Genomic DNA, 24924 nt, shown 5'->3' with positions numbered 1-24924 from the left:
CGAGTGTCAGCTGACCCTGCACCCTAGCTACCCACGTGCTGGTCAGACCAGAAGAGGCTTGTGGCCCTACTCAGGCCGGTTTTCTGCCTCCCCAGCCAAAGCAGTCTCAGGTCCCGCGCGATTGGACTGGAGCAGAAGCTGTGTTCCACTCACCAGAAGTCTCAAGATCCTGTGGCGGGTGTCGTGGGTAGCTGGTGGGTGTCAGCCAACCCCGCGCCCCAGCCATCCCGGTGCTGGTCAGACAGGAAGAGGCCTCTGTCAACTTAGACATTTTAGGGAAATGTAGAATCACAAAAATTACTTGGCTTGGATAAGTAGAAAGGTGATTTGGTAAAGCGCCCTTTGTACAACTGTGGGCACCTGATATCTGTACCCAGCACCTACAAAGAAAGCTAGGCATGGTCGTCAGTTCTCAGGATCCCAACACTAGTGAGGCCAAGACAGACAGGAGGATCCACAGGGCTTTTTGGGTGTTCAGTCTAGGCTAATTAGTGACCCTTGGGTTACATGAGAAACCTGAAAACAGAAACATAAAAGGGAAGTGGACAACTCATGAAAAATGAGAACCAAAGTTGACATTTGACCTACAAATGTGGATGGACACTATAGATACAATCACATGAAGATACAGACAACACACACACACATACACACACACATGCACACACAAGTCAATATGTTGATTTAGATTATTTTCCAATGTCATGTATAAATAATGATGGGAATCAATTAATCCGTTAGACATATTTAACTCATGTGGAGTATAACTTTTCCTTACCAATTACCTCAAATTAGGTTGAACACCGAAATGAAGAGATTGATATTTTTCATAAGACATTTAGAAAAAGCTTTTACATGCTGGGCACTTTTCTGAAATAAGCTTTCCTTCCTAGTCCGTGATTTGATATTAACTCAGTTTTGAATTAGCTCTAGGATCATAATTATCGCTGCAGCTATTGGTTGTGTCTGGAGAGACATTTTGAATTGACATATGGTGTGAGAAGAAAAGGGGTTTGTGTGTAGGAGGAGGGAACAGAGGTGTTTCCATACAAATGCAGCTTTGTGCTCTAGAAAGCCTATTCTCTTTGTAACAGCCACCATTCACAGAATAGCTGGCTGTAAACTCCTTAGCATATGCCAGAATTCTTAAACGTATAATGGTGTTTCTGTGCGGAAAGCTATTTCAACATTCTGTGTGTTTCGTAGCTTAATAACTTAACTCTTCACATTAAGCCTAAGCAAAACATTGACTTATAAAATATAAGAAAAAGTCAAAATTTCATTGCTTTGTTCCCTATACTAATGTCCCATAGGAAAGTCGATAGCAAACACAGTCAGCATCTGAAACTATCGTTCAGAATGGATTTCTCTCTAAACAAATACCGCAGACTAACAAAGTATTTAGAAAAATTACTTCGCTCCTTCCCAGTTGTAGTTTGTTTATTTAGCACCTAATTAATATCACAAAAACCTCCCAGTGATTTGCGTTGACATACTTCGAAGCACAGATCATGCCCCGGGGTTCAATTGTATGCACTGTTAAACTTTGCTAATTACACGTTTATATAATAAAAGTTTTTCATGCACGATGAATTCTGCAGAATATTCTCTGTGCGAGCTTGGGAAGAGTGTGCTGTGGAAACATCTGTTAGAGGCCATAAAATTGCTTAAGGACACTTGGTATTCTGCTGAGTCCTTGTTTTTACACGATGCTAGGTAAATAAATCAGACAAGCTTACTCTATTTTGTCACAAATCCATGGCTTATTCCACAGAGAGATTTAGCATTTGTTTACAATCCTGTAGATGTCCTATGAAATTACCTACAGTACCTAACCCAGCAGGAAATGAAGGAACACGAGCCTTCTAGTCAACTTTAAAGACAGGAACTTATTACCACACTCTGTGTATCTTCACCTTGGACTTAGGATTAGCACTTCATGAGTCAAGGGTATCATGCTTCCAGGACACAGCACTGGTCTAAATCCCACTCCAGACTATTGTTCAACCACAAGCACATGAGATCTGTATGCCCCTGTATATAATATATAAAAGAATCTTAACACAGAAAAATGTTTTTTGTTCAATCCCAAAATGGGAAGGATGACTTCTGTTGATAGTTGTCATTTCAGGAAAAATGTGGAAAGCAGTTTTATGCATTCATCATTGGTGTCAGATAAGATGTGACAAATGCTTTCTTAATTCGTTCCAAGATTTAAAAGAAATATAAATAGAAGGCAGCAACAGGCAGATTATTTTCTTTCTGAGATATTGGCTTTTCAACCAGTGCTCATCTTAATTCTCCTCAAATTTTGGCATTTTTGTAAGACACATGCTGTGAATCCTACAAGGAAATTGACCAAAGTGCATGTCTCTGGGAGTTTTTCCACAGTAAACTTCGTGAACCTTCATGTCTTCTGCCCCGCAGTTGATTCCTGCTGGATGTTTTTCTCCGAGTTAATCCCTGTAGGACTCCTGAGAGACTAATGAACTAAAACCATGGCAGGTTTCTCTAACATCAATGTCAACCATGTTGTTCTCTCTAATTGGTGATCACGGCAACCATGTTTGTCCAGGTTTGCAAATACGATTACGTGGAGATCTGGAGCGGCCTTTCCTCTGAGTCTAAACTGCATGGCAAGTTCTGTGGTGCTGACGTACCTGAAGTGATCACTTCCCATTTCAACAACATGAGGATTGAATTCAAGTCGGACAACACTGTATCTAAGAAGGGCTTCAAAGCACATTTTTTCTCAGGTATAAGTGTGCACATGATGTATGTACAGGAGTTTCTGTCTTTCAGGGTGCTCTGCTTTTAACTGTTATCTGTTCTTTTGTAAATGGAAAGCATGTGGAATGCCTGTGCTAGGTTTGGCAGCTCAGTTAATGCCAGTGTTAGTATATAAATATTATAGGTCCCAATGAAATTGGGACTGTCCTTGAATATTAGTTCATATATAAAATTTAAGTATGGCAAAGGCTGGTATGAGGACTAGAATAGTTTCACGTGCTGACTATTCACTGCATGGGTGTGGTAATAATGGCGCCAGGCTTTCCCAAATGGGCAGATTTTCCAAATAACATTTATTGACTTAGTAACTGTGATTTCATTTGAGCACTAAATTTGTTTTCCTGTTTTATATTTCTTTATTAGTTTAGGCTAAAATTAATGTCATATTTTCTCTAGTTTCTACAGAAATCATTGTGTTAAGTATAGAAATATAATTTTTATAAATTACATTTATATAAAGTTTGTAGCTTTCCATAGAAATATGGAAATGTAATTTAACTTATACTTTATATAAGTATAACACTATCTAACATTTAATGGCTTGTGACTGTGAGTATATTTTAAAAGTAATTAAAAGTACACTTTTACATAAAAAGCTAAAATGTAAAAACATAGATTTTATAAAAATATGTATAAACATGAGCAAATCATATTCTCTCCATTTTAGACTCACTTTTCACAAAACCATTCTTCTGACCTTCAAAAATGGGTTGTACTAAACCTTACCATAGAACTCTATTCTGCCTGTGTAGCTAGTAACCTATTTAACACAACTGAATTCCAATTATGCTTTAATAGTAGGTAATTTAGATTGAGTTAATTTAAATTCCATTTATGCCATCTTCCCTCTGCTTAAAATGAGTGAGCTCTACAACGTCCACGGTCTGCCAGAGTGTTCAGTGTAACTGGAGTTAATGATTCACAAGCTCTATTGAGTTCCATGTTACTCTATCTTGCTCCCTTGGTCTCCAGCCTTCCTTTCTCTCAGATTTAATTACCTTTGAAAAAGTCTTTTCAATCATTGATTTAGGATTTATTTTATTCAAACTGGAATTTTAATGTCCTACTCTAGTAAAAGAAAGACATTTTCAGACCTACCTATTTATTTTGTAGCTGATCTATATCTTAAAATTTTTAAGTGATCCAGTGGTTAGATGAGGGTAAGACTGCCTACCTTTGTGCTATCTAAATATTTATTTTAAAAGTTAAATTTATGAAGTGAATGGTTTTTTTGTAAACCATTCAAAACACTTGGATCTTTTACATTACTTTAAATGTACATTTTATCTAAAAAGTCTTTAAAAGATTTATTAGCCAAATCCTGACTACTAAGTATGCTTAACTCTATAGATTCCTTAAGTTTAAAATTCACTTCATTACTTTTGGCCAAGCAGTGCTCTGTGAACAGTAGCATTGATGTATAAAATAACTTTGTTTCACTTATGACATGGATGTAAGAAGGCACACAGCTGGTGATTTGGTACATGCAAACTTGTGTGCTCTGTGACCTTTGTGAAGTAGCCATATCCCTCGGCAGCACCCAAAATCAGTAATTTGCTATAATACAAGTTCTCTGATATAACTATGTTCAAAAAGCAACTCTGGAATTAGTATTCATGTCAATCCTCTAATGAACAATTGTGTATATATAAATTTTATAATTTTAGTTAATTTCAAAAAATTTTATACAAGATTAGTATGTAGAGTGATGTTGACCCATGATCAGTAGAGGAGTCTAGAAGATGGGAAGTGCATCCCAGACATTAAATGTTGGTGCCTAGTTTTGCTTTGATTTGGTTGTGACTGTGCCCTGGTTTTTCCCACTTGAAGTAAGAACATATTTTACTGGTGCTCACAATTAAGAGACTGAATTTTAAAAGACTTTTGAATTTTAAAGAGATTTGGGTATTACAAAGGGTATTAATGTGTTGAAATTTGTAAAGATGGTGGAATTTTTAAAGTTATTTATGTTTTTAATTAAGGTCTTAGGGATGAGTAAGAAAGGAAATGTTGTAGGTTAGTAGCTATGTGTTTGTGTGTCAAGCTGACTAGGAGTCTATTGTATTGGCTAGTTTTGTTTGCCAACTTTACACAAGCTACAGCCATAATAGAGAAAGAAGCTTTAGTTGAGGAAATGCCTCCATGAAACCCAACTGTAAGGCATTTTCTCAATTAGTGATCAATGACAGAGGACCCAGCCCATTGTGGGTAGTTCTATCCTGGGCTGGTGGTCATAGGTGCTATAAGAAACAGGATGAGTTAGCCATAGGAAGCAAACCCAGAAGCGGCTTACCTGCATGGCCTCTGTCCCAACTTCTTTCAGCAGATTTCATCCCTGTCCTGACTTCTTTCAGTGACCTAGAAGTATAAGCCAAACACCCCCCCCACACACACACACACACACAAAATCAAGAAGCAATGGAAGTCCTACTCTGCTTTGTATTCATTTGTATGTGTTCATCTGCGAGCTGAGACATCTGACAAGTTAAATGCACTGCTCCCTATCACAGAATATGATCTACTCCTTAGTTTATCTCGGTCTACTTGTCATGTGCTTAACCATAAGTGCTAACTAGAACCTTGGCAGTTGGCATTGGTAACCTGTTACACTAAGTATCCTTAGGACATGAGGAAAAAGGGCAATATCTGTTTCTTAATAGGTAGGTACTTGGTAAAGTCCATGGTAACTGTTAGAAGGAAGAAAATTCTAATGTTCTCTTTGGGGTTTATGGAAAGTTCTTAGAAATCTGAAAGATTCAACATTAAAAATATTTTGATTTTGGATACATAATTAGATCTACTTTACACCTAAATTCCTGACTCTTTCTGTTAACTAAGTGGTATGTTTGCTGCAGAAAAGGAAGGTAAAATTTTAGTTGACATAAATTGCTCTTTCAGGCAAAAGTAAGGAATGGCAGCAGATGAAGATTTAGGCTGAATGGCTCTCTAATGATGATCTTTCAGAATTCTAAACTACAGGAGCGTTTCCATCTTCGTTGCTGTGTATTTGTCTTGAAGAAAAAAAAACATGCTAGATTTCTCATAGTGTTTTGAGCATAATAGTATCCATAGTAGAACATAATGGTGAATTAAGAAGTAATTCAGTATGACTATACTTGTTAAAAAATAAGAAAGAAAACTACAAATATACTGTATATTTTAAAAGTTAATAGTTTTCCCCCTTTGGAAACTCATTATTTAGGGATTTGCTAAAGCATAGTCCTTTTTTCTACAAATTCTGTAGACAGCTGAGCGTGGTGGCACATCTTTAATCCCAGCACTTGGGAGGCAGAGGCAAGCGGATTTCTGAGTTCTAGGCCAGCCTGGTCTACAGAGTGAGTTCCAGGACAGCCAAGACAATACAGAGAAACCCTGTCTCAAAAAAAAAAAAAAAAAACAAAACAAAAAACAAAAAACAACAACAACAAAACAAAACAAAAAACAAAAAAACCACAAAAACAACAACAACAAAATACCCCCAAATATCTCAAAACTACAGAGAAGAATTTCAAAGTAGTGTTACGGAGGTAATTGTATAATGATAGAATGGAATAAATATATGAAAACAAGTGTATACTATATAATCTTTTGTATCACGAAGTTATTTAATGAATTTATAATATAAAATTGTACATTATAGATTATTAGCAGAGGTATGGATATAAACTTCTTCATATTGTGTGTGTAGCTAAGGCATGGTGCATACAAACGAGAATGAGTGCCATACGTAAGGGCCCACAAGTGACTGTATTATTGTACAGATGTGCTAAATTCAGATGTTAGTGGCCACAAATGACTGTATGATTGTACAGATGTGCTGAATTCAGATGTTGTACATTCTCCTTAAGGAACCTTTCTGTGAATTAAACAGAAACAAACTGTTAGAGGAAAAACTCTCACATCACATATTTCCCCATAACTCAAAGAGTGTCTAAATCTGAAAAGCATTCTGATATACCTAATACAATTTATTTAGGTTCCAGTTAGTTGAATACTTGTATAAGATGAAAAAGTATTTGAATTAACTTTGAATTATCTCAAATCATGCAACTGAATATGCATGCTACTTGATAGCTATTTTCATCAAGGCTTAGTCAGAAAATTTTATTCTTAAATCTCAAAAATTGTTGTTTCATGATGAAATTCTAATCAAGAACATAATATATGCAGTTATTTCTACACGCTTAGCAATAACAATTATGAGAAAATTTAATATTTATTAATAAAATAAGTTCTACTACTTATTCTATATTACTCAGAAAGAAAGCAATTTAAAAATTTAGTGTTCTTGCAAGAAGTGAGCCATCAGGAATAAAGACAAACAAATTTATATATACATATATATATATATTCATAGTATTATTTCTGATATACCTAATTAAAAAATCACACATATTCTGTTTTTTTTTTCAGTCATAGCTTTTAAATCTGGGCTTTTATATTTAAGAGAAGAATAACAAATAGGTTTTAGAATATTTACAGAGAGATTAACATATGTGATTTCTGTTACTCTAACATTGGAAGAGTTAATACATTTTCATGTATCGATTCTAGTCAATTATAAGAAATTAATCAGTTAGGAGTAAACTCCTCAACTCCTAGTTGAGGAGTTCATAGAACTGGTGGCTGCTATAGAACAGCTTTTCTTAAGCATGTGGACTCTAATAGGCTGCCCATACTGCTATGGATGAACCCGCATTCATGAACATACGGGCAATGCTATGTGGATTTCGTGGGGATTTCAAAAGACAGAGACATAGGAAGTCAGAGGAAAAACTGATGGAGGGATATAAAAGAAATAAGAGGGAAGGGAATGGAGTTGATTTGATTCAAACCTTTTATATTCAAGTATGAATACTAAATGGAACATTTTTAAATTGCTCTCAGATTATTAATAAACATATTTCTCCTAAGTCACTTCTACCAGGAAAGTACTAATTATATTGAAATCAAGAAAATCAGATTGATTTAAAACTACCATAGTTATGCTGAGAAATTTCTAAGAGTGATTACACACATATCTTAGGAACTTGTTTAGTCTCTGTTGTGGTTGTAATAGTGTCTTTCTATACCTCTTATCTTTATTCATACTACAGACAACTTAAAACTTATTTCCAAAAAAACTGGTAATGAATGCTAAAGATCAGTTGAAAAATAAAGGTTCTCTTTCTTCTACCAGAAGTTTCTATTCCACAAATAAGACTGCCAAATGCCCCAACACTAACAAACTCAGAATCTCTCAGAAAGTCACTCTATGCCCAACATCAATGTTGTAGAGCCTCAGTTAATGCCATGAGCAAATGTGCTCACAAAGCCAACCAATGGCCAACAGCAGTACATTCAGAAACACAATCCACAGTCCAAGACTCCTAGCCAAACAAAGGATGAGTTAAACTAAGGCACTATAAATCTTATTTGCTTTATGTTGCAAACAAGGAAATGTGTGGCTTATTTTATCTTTCCTCAGAGTTAACCACAATGAACTGAATCCTTTCTGATATCGTTTGTTTTAAGAACTACTGTCTAAACAGAGCTTTATATCTTTGCCAGATAAGGATGAGTGTTCAAAGGATAATGGTGGCTGTCAGCATGAGTGTGTCAACACAATGGGAAGCTACACGTGTCAGTGCCGGAATGGATTTGTGTTGCATGAGAACAAGCATGACTGCAAGGAAGGTATGTGAAAAATAATCTTTTCTTGACAACACCTCAGATCTCACACGGGATGAGTAAATGTGGTTTTCATGCTGTTAACCACTTCTGTGAATGACACTGCTGCTGACCATACAAACCTCAAAAAAAAACAAAACAAAACAAAACAAAACAACAAAAATAAACAACTAAGGAATTCCGTACAGTGCTTGGAGATTCAAAGGATGCTATTGGATCCATTAAATGCCCTCAGAGTTTTGCAGTTCACCCGTGGATGGCATTTGGTTTAAATTTATGTAACACAGAAGCTGCTGCAGTATCATCTGTCAGACAAAATTTCACCACATGATTCCAGGTCTTTGTAGATCGAGTTCTTTACCCTCTCCACATGTAAACCCTTCCAAAATGGTTTTATTGGGTGTGATATTCCTCCCTGAATATAACATACATTTCCTACATGAGTGATGCTCCTTTAAATATCCTAAACATCAAACTCAAATGGTAGATTCTGTGCCATCTAAAGTTTTAAGTAAGGGTTTAGGGGAAACAAGCATACTAGTATGATAATAAGTTAAATTTTGTTAAGTGATTCTGATTCTGGCTCCTGGGACTTAAATGGGCTGGTTTTTTAGTTTTCTTCTTCTTCTTCTTCTTCTTCTTCTTCTTCTTCTTCTTCTTCTTCTTCTTCTTCTTCTTCTTCTTCTTCTTCTTATTCTTATTCTTCTTTCTTCTTCTTGTGTTTTGGCTGTGGAATTGCCCACTTAGATTAGAGGCAAGCTTCTCCTGAAAGGAAAAGTATTAAGAAAAATTTATACCTGTCATCATCAGTATATAAGATTAGAGGAATCTTTCTAAAATGAACAACCCTGTGAGCAGAATTTGTATACATCTTAGGATACATGGTATCCTTATGGAACTTACTTACATATACAGTCACACAGGGGATTTTTTTCTTCCTCTTCCATGAGGTAATGGCCTTGTGCAGAACCATGTGGAAGTGAGGACTTTTGCTTGCTACATTTATTCACAGGATGTTTATAACTTGGTGGAGCGTGCTACTAAATCAAAGACTAGGAAAAAAGGCCCAGTGATTTTGTAGACATGAAAAGTAATTCAAAGAAAGGAAAACAGCTTTTACAGATTATATGTGGAGTCTGTGCTCAAATGTATTCCTGACAGTAGCTTTCTGGAACTTATTTTATAGAAAACTTTCTGTTAAACAGAATGACTTCCAGATACTCCCTATTGTGGTTCATTTTTATTGCCAGCAAAGGGGTTGAGTTTTCCTCTATTTGTGTTGTAGAGTATGCACCTTGTACTGCCTAGCAGGAAGAGCCCAGCATTGACATGGGCTGTTGCAGATCCTGCGGATGCCATGTTTTGTTGGGCAAAGCCCAAATATGGGCAATAGAAACCAGGTGTCATCCAGAATTTTATTTTTTTGCAGTTCTGGGCCTGATGCCTGCTAGATAAAGTTATTGTCTATCTACATAATTCTTCTTCTTCTTTCTTCTTCTTCTTCTTCTTCTTCTTCTTCTTCTTCTTCTTCTTCTTCTTCTTCTTCTTCTTCTTCTTCTTCTTCTTCTTCTTCTTCTTCTTCTTCTTCTTCTTCTTCTTCTTCTTTCTTCTTCTTTCTTCTTCTCCTCCTCCTCTTCCTCTTCCTCCTCTTCCTTCTTCTTCTTCTCCTCCTCCTTCTCCTCCTCTTCCTCCTCTTCCCCCTCCTCTTTCTTCTTTTTCTTCTTCTTCTTTCTCTTCTTCTTTTCCTCTGTTAAAAATCAAGATCTTCCTATGAGAATATACAGTGATATAAAATGTCTTTTAGAAAGGGAGGAAACTATCATGACAGCAATAGAAATTATCTTAATTCAGTTTGTGTTGGACTCTGGGGGAGCCCTGTAATGAAAGAGATGTGTTATCTATGTAAGAAAGAATTTCCCAAATATGGTCTTATCTAAAATGACACCAATTGTGAGAAACATAATAACACAATATGGTAATTTACTGGGATACTCATTGAAGTTATTTTTCATCTTAGAGCTTCATTCCACTAAAAGATATTTGGACTAATTTATTTTGCCAGCTAAAATGGCAATGTAGACATTTATAGGAGTGGATATTTAACTTTAGGGGAGAAAGAAAATAACACATGAGTCATACAATGGTTTAACAATGTTAATTATCAGTAAGTAATGTTTCTGTTGACAGAAGAGAAAGAACAGGAAATGCCACATTCCATTGGCTTTTCCTTGTGGTGACATATTATGTATTTTCCTGAGATGCAGTGTTGATATGGTTGATTTCCAATGTACATTGCTCTACTGAAGACTGAGATGTCCTTTTCAATAGTTTAAAATGGAAGTTCATATTCTTCTAGACATCTATGTGGTTTGTGGCAAGTATATATTGCCAGCATTTCAGACTACAAACACTGCCTGTTTATGTTCAGCAACAGATTTTCTACAACAGATGAAAAAGGCAACGTTGGATACTGTTATAGTTAGCGAGCCTGCAGGGAAACCTTTCAGCAGAGAAAGAGGCAAATCGGCTGCATGTTTTCTGGCCTGGTTCTGCACTAGACCCCCATACCAACTCATACTATTGTTATTGTCACAGCCGAGTGTGAACAGAAGATACACAGCCCAAGTGGTCTCATCACCAGTCCCAACTGGCCAGACAAGTATCCAAGCAGGAAAGAGTGCACGTGGGTGATCAGTGCCATTCCTGGCCACCGCATCACATTAGTAAGTGATCCTCTTCCTTTGCTTAAGCTGATTGTCCATGTCTTTCTTGGATAACCCACAGAGAAAGGGGAAGAATGTTTAATTTAACTGATGTGAGTCAATTTTCCAGGCTTTCTCTTCTACTTACACAAAATACATGCTTGATTTCTCAGATCAAGGTGAAAGCCATGTTCTCCCAGGCCTCTTTAAAAAAGGTATTATTAAAATTGATATAAGCATTAGGATTTTCAGCCTAACATTACAGGTAATTATTTTTACAAATGGAAGAATAAATGAAGTAATTTTTAAAAAGTCAGAAATTCATCTGGAAAACAATAGACTATTACTTCACCTTAAAAAAGGTATAATGTATTCTTCTGATTGTATAAATTCTATTTGTCTCATAGACAAAGTGTGGCTTTTAAAACTAAAATCAATTCTGCCGTGTGGTTTGAAGAATATTAATTTATGCAATCTATAACTCTTCTTATAAATTTTAGTTATTTAATGTATAAGTGCTCTGCTGCATATACATCTGCATGCCTGTAGAGAGTATCAGATCCCCGTATATTGTGAGCTACCATGTGAGTGCTGGCAATTGAACTTAGGACCTCTGGAAGAGCAGCCATGCTCTTATCTGCTGAGCTATCTTACCAGCCCCAATCTATATAACTCTTGATAATGGAATTCTTACATATTTATATTATCTTTATAATTATATCCCACAGTGCTCTGTGTTACTAATTCAAATAATGACTGTAAGTTACTCTTCTCTTCCATTTTCTTTGAATCTTGAATTCCTGTCTGGTTACCTAAAAGGAGTAAATTTTTTATAGGGCATAGATTCTATATATTATAAAAACTTAGAAAATAAGTTATGGTGCATATATTAATGTAAATATTTGGCTACTTATATGTATATAGAGGTAGTTCACAAGGCATCCTTATATCACAATAGAAGGCACTATATTAAAGAGAAGAAATACTTAAGAAAGAGACTAATGTTATGAATAGTTCACAGGACTAACCCAGCCAAAAGGTTTATTGTAAGATTTACCACTTTAGACCCTTCCTGTCTGTGGAGATTTTTTTCTTTTATCTATAAAATGGACTAATTAAAATATGGAACTATAATGCAGTCAGAGATGAAAACAAAAGAGTGATTTCCTATCATGGAACTTTCTCATTTGCCATGTTTGTAAGAGACCTTCCAGAACTGTTGCATCTCAGTTACTCAGATGAAGGATGTTAGATGCTGAGATGACAGCACGGTTCTGTTCTAGGGCAGCTTAGTGTTTTACTCCTGTCCAAGGTGCTGATTGACACAATGATCCCTTGACACCAAATGGGTTTAATAGAAAGCTATTCAGTTAGTAGTGTTGAGAATAAAATTTTGCTTGATCACATTTACTTATAGAAATCAAATGTATTTTTTTCTGTCTGAATTCTAACCATTCTCTTTGAGCTGGTATATTTTATATTCTTCATAGAATAGAGGCAGCCTCACTCTTAAAAGATATTTCATTGGACATAGATTTTTTTTCTGTACCTTTTCAATATTTCCCCATTGTTTTCTGGATATTATAGTTTTTATTATTTTGTTGAAGGATGTGCCGTTAATCTTGTATATATAGTAATTATTTTTCTTGTTACCTTCAACATTTTCTCCTTTAAATAAAAATTTAAAAATATAGTACTTAGGTTTTCTGTGTATGAATGATAGTCTAATTTGTCAAACGTATTGTTCAACAAACTTCTCTCAATGTCTTTCCTCTGTGTTGTGGCACCTGCCATTAGAGTCAACCATTGCTTCACTAAAATCTTCCATAACACTGTATCTCTTTTCTCAGGATTGAAATGACAAAGTTTATGATATTCCACAACACTTTGATACTCTAAATTACTGATACTTGGTTGGTTTTGAATTTTTTCTTAAAAAATGTTTTAAGATTTATTTATTTATTTATTTATTTATTTATTTATTTATTTATTTAATGTATGTGCATACACAGAAACATCAGAAGAGGGCATCAGATCCAAATCCACATCTTTTTTTTCACTTTCTGTGGAAAATATACAGACATCTAAAAATAATAACAATAAAATGAAATAAGATAAACCAAAACCAAACTGAAATGGGACAAAGCACACTGGAAAAAAAAGGACCCAAAGAAAAATCACAAGAAACATATAGGAGTAGAGGCATGCGAGTTCCCATATATGAAAATCCCATAAAAACACAGAACCAGAAATCATAATATCTATACAAAAGACCTGTAAAGTTAAAAATGCTTTAATAAAGCATTATGGGACAGAGAACCTGTCCAAAAATGTCACTGAATTCATTTTGGTATTGGCCAACTACTGCTGAGCTGGGAATGAGACCAGGAGTTAGGAATGGTTTGTGAACCCAGTGAGAGTCCACTGGAGAGAGCAACATTTTCTTTTCTGAGTAGTTGTTAATTAGAGATAACTTCTGGGTTAGGGATGAAGGCTTGTTTCTGTACCTCCACCCATTGCCGGGACCCCATGTGGCCCAGACATGTGCAGGCTCTGTGTATGCTGCCATAGTCTCTGTGACTTTACTTGTACATAGGTCCTGTTCAGAAGACCTGGTTTCCTTAATGTCCTCCATTCCCTGTTGCTCTTACAATATTCTGCTTCCTCCTCCTCAGGATTCTCATGAGCTAAAAGGATGGGATTTGATGGAGACGTCATGCTGAATATGGAATGTTCCAATGTCTCTCACTCTCTGCACATTGTCTAGCTGTGGGTCTCTATTTGTTCTCATTTACTGCAAAAGGAACTGTCTCTGAAAGTGGCTGAGCAAGATGCTGACATATGAATATAGCCTGAATGATTTCTATTTAACTTGCTTCCCTTTCAGTGATTATTTCTTCATTTCTTGTTGATTGACTTAAAAGATTGTTAAGCCCTGTTTGATTGTTTTGCTTTTTTTTTTTTTGTAGTATTCATACTTAACTCGTGGCTATAGTGTTTCACTTCTGTTAATCTCTTATGTTGCCATAACAAAATATCTTAGATGAGATAACTTAGATAATAAAAATTAGTGCAATTTCCTTACAGTTATGAAGATTAAAAGCCCCATGTCAAATTGCCTACTCTGTGGTTGTCTGGTTGGCTTGTCTTTTTGCCTCTTAAACGTTGACCAGTTTGGTGTGTCCTCACACGGAGATGTGTTTGTGTGTGTGGTGTGTGTGTGTGCGCGCACACATGTTTGTGTGTGATGTACATGGTGTGTTATTATATGTGTGTGATTATTCATGTATTTGGGAATGTGCCATAGGCTATGTTGAAAGATTGGAGCATCATCTATGGGCATTGCTCCTGGCCTTTCTGCTTTGTTTGAGATAGGCTCTCTTAGCTCTGGCGTATGCTGAGGTAGCTGACAGTTAAGATGCAGGAGACTTACTGCTTGTGCATTTCATCTCTGCACAACGGCAGTGCAGGTATCTGGCTTTTAAGTGTGTTCTGGTTATTGGCACTTCAGTCGTCAGGCCTGTGCAACAAGTGTTTTTACCCTGAGCCATCAGCTCAGCTCACATCACTTCTTACAAAACTCCAGATTTCCTTGAACTTCTTCTAAAGTTGTCTGTCTTATGCCAGCATAGCTCTACTTTTTTATTTAAAGATATATTTTATATAAATGAGAATATACATATATTTTTTCATATGTGTGTGTGTGTGTGTGTGTAGCATATATGAGTACGCTGTCTTCATGTGTATCAGAAGAGGGTATTGGATCCCATTACAGATGGTTGTGAGCAACCATGTAGTTGCTGGGAATTGAACTCGAGACCTCTGGAAGAACAGCTAGTGCTCTTAACGGCTGAGCCATCTCTCCAGCCTATAGCTCTACTCTTTTTACTACATTTTTCCTACATTATCTATATAAGGTCTCACCCTCGAAAATAGTTAAAAATTCAAACAATTTTTAGTTTAGATCCCCAAAATATAAATTTTAACTTTAATTTTAAATTTCTATAAATGGCTAAATTTGTCTTAATTCCAAGGAACAACTGACAGAATTTGGATTTTTTTTCTCCTATATTTTATTCAAGGATGCTTTTAGTTTTAGTCTTATATTTAATCCATTTTGGTTTATTATTATTATTATTTATTATTATGTGGAATGAGATAAAGGCTTAGTTTCTATTTCCATGTACATATCAGTTACTTTTTTTCAGTATCAGTTATCAAAGAAAGCAATTTCCTTATTGTGTGTTATTGACATCATCATAAAAAATAAGTTGGGTATAAATGCATGATTTTATTTATGGACTCTTTATTCTGTTCTATCAGTCTAACTAAGAGGTGTATATTTTAATGTTGCTACTATATTCTTTTGGCTATTACAGTTTTGTAAGCTACATTGAAATCAAGTACTATGATATTTCTATTATCTATTCCCAGTATTGCTTCATTGTATTCAATGAAGGCTTATTTCCAAAACAGGTTTGGATCAAATTTGGATTTCATTAGTTCATCTTTTCTAAACTAAAATTCTGGAGGCATTGTGTGTGCATTATTTGTCTTCTTTGATGGTTTCACACATGGATAGAATGAATGAATTGTGGTCACTTTTACCCCTCCAACTATCTTCTCTCATCTCTGATCACTCTCTAGCTGAGAAGGGGAATTTTCCTCCCTTTCACGTGATCTTTTTATGTCTGACACAGTTGTGTTGTTTTAAGACAGCAAGTTAATAGCCATTTCCTATAGCAGAGACAGAAAATAGGTACATTGACCTCAGTTATTATGCATGTTCCTGTGATTTTCATGAAAATATCAGATCATTGTATTATAACTTTGAATACAAAGAGAACTTAATCAATGATGCTTAGAAAAAGTCTACTGAAAATTTATATAAGTCTACATTTATGAATGAATGAGGCTGTGGGCCTTTATGCCTGCTTTCATTGTGTCTTAGCTGAAAGAAATACAGTTGGCCATTATTTTTGGTATATTTTTCTATTTTGGGCCAATCTTTATAAAACACACACACACAAAGCAAAGACATGCTAAATAGACCACATTTCTTATGTTGGTTGCTACTTGATTTATCATATAGTAGTTACAACTTATAAAGTATCAATAAGTAGAAGGCAAGGATATTTAAGTACAACTCATAGAATTTTCTACCATAGCACAATGAAATTATTCTTGATCTCAATTATGAAAGAGCTACTATAGAAAATGGCCTTCCTCAGATGTCTGGGCTTATGTTGCTTTTGCTCTTTTCCCTGTGGCCTCCAATTTTTCTCTTTTAAATATTTAGTTTGAATCCAATAATATTTCTCACTCATAATAAAAAGCCAAAGACAGTTTAATCTCACAGATGCTCAATTTATTTCTTTTTCCTTTTCTCTTCCTTTCTTCCTTCCTTCCTCTCTTTTTTTCTTTTCTTTTCTTTTTTTCTTATTCTTATTTTTGGGATTTTTGGACTTTTTAGTTCTCTTAGTTTGAAATTTCACCTAAGACAAATGACATCATGCTCATCATCTTATTGATTCTTTGTGACCGTTTGTGTGCTTTGCCTGGCCCTGTCATCCCTCTAATGTCTGTATTGTGAATGAAAGAACCCCTGTAGATGCTGTTTAAGAAGATGGCATAGGCTGCTTAAGGACAAGATTATATAGTGTAAGTTTCCAATCTACAGAAAAACCCATGGATAGAATGGGTTTCTAGAAACACATGGTCATTATATGCATAGACTATTAGCAAAACAAGAGCTCACATTTTTTAAAATAATTTTATTAGATATTTTCTTTATATACATTTCAAATGCTATCCTGAAAGTTCCCTATACCCTCCCCCTCCACCCCCCCGTGCTCCCCTACCCACCCACTCCTACTTCTTGGCCCTGCCATTCCCCTGTACTGGGACATATAAAGTTTGCAAGACCAAGAGACCTCTCTTCCCAGTGATGGCCGACTAGGCCATCTTCTGCTTACATATGCACCTAGAGATACGAGCTCTAGGGGTACTGGTTAGTTCATATTGTTGTTCCACCTATAGGATTGCAGATCCTTTCAGCTCCTTGGGTGCTTTCTCTAGCTTCTCCATTGGGGGCCCTGTGTTCTATCTTAGAGATGACTGTGAACATCCACTTCTGTATTTGCCAGGCACAGGCAGAGCCTCATACGAGACAGCTATACCAGGGTCACTTCAGCAAATTCTTGCTGGCATATGCAATAGTGTCTGGGTTTGGTGGGGTAGTCTCTGGATAGCCCATCCTTTCACCTTAGCTACAAACGTTGTCTCTGTAACTCCTTTCATGGGTATTTTGTTCCCTATTCTAAGGAGGAATGAAGTATCCACCCATTGGTCTTCCCTCTTCTTGTTTTTCTTGTGTTTTGCAAATTGTATCTTGGGTGTTCTATGTTTCTGGGCTAATATCCACTTATCAGTGAGTGCATATCTAATGACTTCTTTTGTGATTGGGTTACCTCACTAAGGATGATATCCTCCAGATACATCCATTTCTGGATGGCGTAACAGCTACACTGACACCTTGTGTTTATCTTTATGCTTTTACAGGAGGTCAACACCATGTGACTTTCATAAGCCTTTCAATTATGTGCTCCTTGGATTAATTCCTGTGTTTACCGTGAACAAATTTTATTGATAGTTGATTTGTCCCCTAGAGAATATTTTGAATGATTTGTTGCTAGACAAAAGTTTCCTTCTTCTTAAATAGGCCTTCAATGAGTTTGAGGTTGAGCAACATCAAGAATGTGCTTATGACCATTTGGAAATTTTTGATGGAGAAACGGAGAAGTCACCAATCCTTGGCCGACTATGTGGCAGCAAGATACCAGATCCCCTCATGGCTACCGGGAATGAAATGTTTATTCGGTTTATTTCTGATGCCTCTGTTCAAAGAAAAGGCTTTCAAGCTACGCATTCCACAGGTCAGCAAATTATGTTTTCCTTCTAAGAAAATGCTTTTTGAAAATTAAACTTTAAATTAGCGTATAAACTAAAGGTTCCATGATTATAAATATGTGTGTATGTGTGTACATATGCATGTGTGTGTGTGTGTGTGTGTGTATGCATGTACCACTGTACTTTCCTCTCTTTTATAACTCTTTGTGTTGGGTATGTAGATGTGCCTTATTAATAGAATTTCCTCAAGCTACACTTCTATTGCTGTCATGTAATGTCTTGACAACAAGCAACTTTGGGTGAAAGATCATTGGCTCACAGTCCCATGTTGCAGTCCATCATTACTGGGACATCAAGGCAGGGACTTGAACAGCTCGTTACATTCCTACTCCAGCACAGAGAGAAGAAGTGAATTTATTACAGGCTGATTCATGCACGACTGGCCTCCTTTAGAGCTAGGCAGGCCAGGATCCCCTGTCTAGAGGGTAGGGCAAACACACTGAGCTGCATTTTCCCATATCAATGAATGTAAATTAAATATCCCCCACAGACAGACCCAGGTCCAACCTGATCTAGACAACCCCCCATTGAGACTGTATTTCAGGTGATTCTACACTGTGACAGGCTGCCAATTAAAAGTAAATATCACAGATGGAAAAATATCACTCAAATATGTTATATGGAATATTTGGAAGATATTCCGGCTACTTTGATACTTTTGCAGAAGTTGAGGATTCATGGAAGAAATATAAAGCAACAAGTAATAAAATAATAATAATAATTAATAATCATATTTATTAATAATAAATAAATCAGTTAGATTTCCTATCAGTGTAACCTGAGGATGTAGAAACATTTCTAAATATTTGTATAATTAATCTTATAACTAACATTACTAGTTTCAGAGACATGTTACCTTTTACAGATAGGAAGATATACCTTGCTATTAAAAACCTTTATTTCATCTAATAGGCTGCATCTTTTTTAAGCTAGCTTTTGCCTTAATACATGTTTTGTAAAGGGTTTTGGGGTTTATTCTTTGTTCAACGGATTGTTACTTCCCTTAACTTGTATTTGATATGTAATATGATCTTTTCCCTAATCCTAATTTTTTTGCTATTATACAAAAGTTTATTTAAGAAAACTATAGGACAGCCAGGGCTATACAGAGAAACCCTGTCTCAAAAAACAAAAAAAAGAAAAAAAAAAAAAAGAAAACTATAAATACGTAAAGATAAAATAAATAAGATGAAATTATCTATACCATGGGCCAATTTAAATACACGGTCTGTAAAATACGCTAAGGAATATTCTCTTTTCCTTTCAGATTTTAGGGGGAAAAGGTAATCATAGATATTTGTAAAAGTGATTGAGCTAATAGTGACACCTGGTGGCCATACCGAAGTATTATACAGAGCAATGTAAGAGTAGTGCCTAATACAGAACAATGTACTACATATGCGAAGTAATTTAATACAATATTTGTCATATTTTCTTGGCAATTGTTTTGGTTTTCTTTAATTTTCCTTTAGAAATATATATGTGTTAAATATTTTACTGTAAAGTATTTTTCTCTCTCTGTTTTTATTTTACGGCATAATTTATTTACAATTAACTCTGAGAAAGTAAAAATTGTTGTGGTATGCTATTATTACTAGACTGAGACTATTAACTATTATTTAACTATTAATTATTAGACTATTAACATTAATGGTAGTTGATTATTTCTTTTAACAGTTTTTTAGAAAAATTAAACTACAGACATTTCCTATTAATTTTCTAGACAACTGGTATTTTAGATATAATCCTGTTAATTTGGCAAGTACCTAAGCTGTGGAAAAATTGGTGTCCCATTACACCTTCAGAATTTTTCTGATAGTTCAAAGTTGGTGGTTTTTAAATACACACATGCACATATATACACACACATGTACACACATGCATACCCACACAGGCACGCACACACACGTGCACCCACTCATGCACACACACATGCACACACACATGCACATACACATATTCACACACATACACCCACACACAAATGAATACACACACTACACACACATGCACACACATATTCACACACATACACACACACACAAATGAATACACACATGCTCACATGCACGCACACTCACGCACACAAATGTGCACACACATGAACACATACCCTTGCACACATACACATGCCTACACATATACACATGCACACACATGAAGCACTCACACATACATATGCATGCACACATGCATACACACATACACACGCACACATATATGCACACACAACTAGTCTGGAGGTTATTGACAGCTGTAAAGCCCACGACCCTTCTAGAATAGTTTGCGACTTCTACTCTTGTACTCTAGTACTTGTTGTTCATCATGAAAACAATTTACATCAATTCGCTCAAACTAATGATCAGCTGCATCATCTCCATTTTGCAGATGAAGAAACTGAAATTGTAGATAGCTAATTAATTTGCAAATGTTTGCAACCCAGTATCTAATCATGGATTTATTCTAATTTTGACCACCTCCAAACTTAATGTATCCCTCTCTAGAATGTTCTATCCATTTAAAACTGTAGATTTAAGACAGAAATGAATACAAATGTCATCACTCCTTGAGGCGGTAGGGAAAGACTACTTGTTGTTTAAATTACATAAATGAAATGGCAGGCTTGTTTTAGTTATTATCTATTTAAGTATCACAGTAACTAACCTCAATCAAGTGTTAAAGCAAACATAGAAATTGGGTATTATTCATTTGGTTCTGTCACTTTAAATATGAGGACTCTGAAGCTGAAACTTAAATATCAACCAAAGTGCCATAAATATCAGTGACAAAAGCCACTAGGATCCCAGCTTCCCCACTGTAGGTCTTTTTTTTCTGATTGATATTTCTGCTATGGTTTACATGTTTGCCTTTCCTGTTATTTATTTATTTATTATTTACTTACTTATTTATTTACATTGGCTTTTAAATGAATTATCTTGAAACTTTCTGTGTGGATTTCTTTTTCTGTGGTGTTGCAAAATATCACCTTGCATAAAGTAGTCTGCATTTCATCTGCTGGATACATCTCCTTAAACAACATTCTTTCTATTAAGTTTAGTTGTTATATAACTTCCGATCAAAATTTTGTTTTGGCATTTGCTCAGACAGTGTGATGGGTTAGTATTCTTTGGGGAAAAACAAACGATGGATTTATGGGAAAAATATAATTAAAGTTCCCAAAAGTTAACAGCTTACAGTGTAAGGTAAACTAAAATCCAACCTGGGATCACATCTGTTAACTTCATCACATGTGTAAAACACTTTTATGTTGCTTACCTCCTTCTAGAACAAATGCAATAGGTTTGTGGCCTCAATACATATCTTAATTTAACTAAGTGAATTTATTTTTCTATACACAATGTTAACTTTGGTTCCAAAAGAATTTAAAACTGCCAATTGCAATGTTATTGATATGCAGTTTGTTTTGTTTTGTGCTTTTTACAAAGTCCATACAATGGATGTGGATGTTGTGAGTAAGAGAACTTTGTTTCTCTCTGACAGTTAGTTAAAATTCAATTTTAATTTAATCCACTAGTTGAAAGAAACAAAATGTGAAAAAATCTGTATTCTGTAAGATATTCTGATGTTAAAAAAGAAGAAGGAGGAGTAGAAGAAGGAGAAGGAGGAGGAGAAGGGGGAGGAGGAGGAGGAGGAGGAAGAGGAGGAGAAGGAGAAAGGGAGGGGAAGGGTAGGGGGAGAGAGGGAAAGGGAGAGAGGAGAAAGACATATTTAATCTGTGGGTTTGCCTATCTGTATGATTTTTCTCTAGTATTAAAGATTTTATGGTTTGTCGGTGACATTTAAGACTCCAATACTAGGCCATCTTTCCATCACTGGAAAGAGAGGCCCATTGGACATGCAAACCTTATATGCCCCAGTACAGGGGAACACCAGGGCCAAAAATGGGAATGGGTGGGTAGGGAAGTGAGGGGGATGGTATGGGGGACTTTTGGGATAGCATTGGAAATGTAATTGAGGAAAATATGTAATAAAAAATATTTTAAAAAAAAGACTCCAATACTATGTTATCATGTCCTTTACAGAGAAAGTTGTTCACGTGGAGGTCAATTGAATTAGAATGGACTAGTAAAATCACTTATAGGTCAAATTACCAGATGCCTTCTGGAATCTTATACTACCAGGAAACAATCAAATATGTCTTTGCAAATTAATATGATATCTACTACATAGTTTCTCTTCCTAAGTTGATTTTCAATTTCTCAGACATGTGGATGAGGCTTTGGCTTATAAAGCACTGTTAAGCTATTGATTTAGAAGTACTATTGCTAACATCTTCAAGACTGGTTTTATATATTTTGGCTTGATAACTAAATTCAGACATTTATTGACAATATTTTGACTATATAAATTATCTTTTCTGGGAAAGGGTCTAATACTATTTTGGTTTGAGTTTGAAGAACCAGGAGAAGTCAAAAGTCAGTGAGATGCCTCACGATATATATTACTTTATGATGGATCGCTCTCAGGGCATCCACGTTTTACACCACTACATACATAATATTCCAATGATTAACAAACTATCACTGGGTGGACTGAATTTCCTCTTTGGGCTTTAATGATAAGAACAATTATTTTTACATTCATTAGTATGAGCAGAGATCTAGGGGCATCAAGGTATAAGTTGACCTGGTGACATGAAAGAGTTGATTTTAGTAGTATTTTACTCTGTTCTTAGACCAAAAGCCATATGACTTTTAACAGAAGCATGAGATAACAACCTTGTTATGCTTAGATTCATAAGCCTTTAAGTGTCTTTCCACTTTCTGTTCTATTTCCCTCCTACCTTAACTCTCCTTCTAAGACTGAAATGACAGATGACTTCTTGTGAATCAGGCATTCCAAAGCAGCATACCCCATGTCTCATGCCACCCACTCAACCCAGTTCTTCCTGACCCATGGAGCCATTGTCATTAAAGTGTTGACAGGCTTTGAAACTTGAAAACCATTTATCGGTCATGTCACACTTTAAAAATCAGCCGTGATTAAAATCAGGAACTTCAATCCACTTGTTCACACAATTCTACCTTGAAATCCGAAGTATGTCTACAATTGTTTTCTTCTTAATTCAATGTGGGGAAACTGCTTTGCCTGCATGTATATATGTGTACCACGCCATTCCTGGTGCTTGTGCAAGGCAGAAGAGGTCATCAGATGCCCTAGAACTGGAGTTACAGAAGGTTGTGATCCATTTGTAGGTGGTGAGAATTTAATTCAGATCTTCTGAAAGAGCAACCAGTTATCTTAACTATTGAGTCCCAAATAAGATGTGTTGTTCACGTGATGCTTTACAGGTCTTAATCATACATTTCCTTTCAGGTAGAAAACACTTCTAAAGCTATTGTTCTTTTTTTCTGTAGCTTTCAATAATGCACCTGAATATTTTCATGTACTTTCATAATCTGAATGAACTATTTAAGATAGCTTTTATCTATGAGTCATGTACCATTAAATTTTATGTATGGTTAGACCATCTAACATGAGCATTGGTGTGTGGTCTTGAAATGAAACCAGAGAATTTGGAATGTAACGCGGTGGTGGGGTGCAAGCTTTGCATGAGATGCTCTTTGTTCTATCCTGGATTTAGACCTATGTCATCTGACTTTTAAGGACTGTGGCACATAGAAAAGACTATGTTCTGAGAGTTGTATAAGAGTTACTCTAGGGAAGAAGAGTGTTTTGCTGCCAATGTATGATCCTGGGTGAATACAACCCCAAATCAGATGACAATTCCAGTCTTTAGGGGTAACTTCTTGACTGTGTTGTCTGATGGGTAAATGTCTGTAATAGTATTTATTTATATATGTCAGAATATTGAGGAAAAGGGGTTAGCTAACTGTCTGAGAAAGGCATTCTTGGGGATAGAAGTATAAAGTTCCCTGATTGAATAGCTGCCCTGGGGCAAAGCCCAAGGGTTGATTGATACTGTGCATTTAAATATAAGATCTGTGCTTCAGATTCAGAATATTAATCTAAATCATTACCAACCAGGTTTTGGGGGAGATGGCTCAGTCAGTAAATTGCTTATCTCCCAAGCATGAAGGCCTTAGTTCAGATCCCCAGTATTGTTAAATATCAGGCATTGTGCTACACAGTTCTCTAATTAGGTACTGAGGAGACAGAGAACATATCAGGTCTGCCAACCACACAGATATTTTGGCTAAGTCAGCCAAATTGATGAGATCCGGGCTCAGTACAAGATACTGTTTTAAAAAAACAGGCAGAGAATGGTTGAGAAAAACATCTAGTGTGTACACACATGCATCTTCACACATATACAAACAAGGTGAATAAAATAACACACCCCTCCCCCAAAAACAATATAGTTTAACAGCACAAGTTGAAATAAACTTCATAAATGTTGCTGCTGCCCAGTCATCCTCACTAAGGGATATCTTATGACCAATGGTGACATTGTTATGATGTGTTTTCATACACAGTGGTTTAGCATCCCACATCTTAAAACGTTTTTTTCTGGGGAGATCTCCTGGTATTAGCTTTGAAATCCCTCGTTCTGAGGATTGTCACATCCTTGGAAACTTCCCAGGTGTTGGTAGACACTCTACTTTTCCCCCAACCTCTTCACATCTCATTTTTTATCTCTGTGCTTACAAGTAGGTTTTTTGTTAGGCTGTTTTAGCCTCCTGGTGCTTCTTTTTTTTTTTTTTTTCCCAAAAGATTTATTTATTTGTTATTTATGTGAGTATACTGTAGCTGTCATCAGACACACCAGAAGAAGGCATCGGCTCCCATTACAGATGGTTGTGAGCTACCA

The 24924-nt window shown here is 35.8% G+C and overlaps 1 protein-coding gene across 1 annotated transcript in view; it reads left to right on the top strand.

Moving 5' to 3' along the window:
* Tll1 (tolloid like 1) overlaps positions 1 to 24924 on the top strand; it is a 199261-nt gene that overhangs the window by 156495 nt on the left and 17842 nt on the right. Inside the window, exons 16-19 of the mRNA XM_021170021.2 lie at positions 2576 to 2756; positions 8341 to 8466; positions 11056 to 11183; positions 17884 to 18097. Of these exons, the coding sequence (XP_021025680.1) occupies positions 2576 to 2756; positions 8341 to 8466; positions 11056 to 11183; positions 17884 to 18097 (649 nt within the window). The remainder of the gene's footprint in view (positions 1 to 2575; positions 2757 to 8340; positions 8467 to 11055; positions 11184 to 17883; positions 18098 to 24924) is intronic.

The sequence above is a fragment of the Mus caroli genome, chromosome 8 (assembly GCF_900094665.2).
Source record: "Mus caroli chromosome 8, CAROLI_EIJ_v1.1, whole genome shotgun sequence".
NCBI lineage: Eukaryota > Metazoa > Chordata > Mammalia > Rodentia > Muridae > Mus > Mus caroli.
This window is presented reverse-complemented; position numbering and strand designations above follow the sequence as displayed.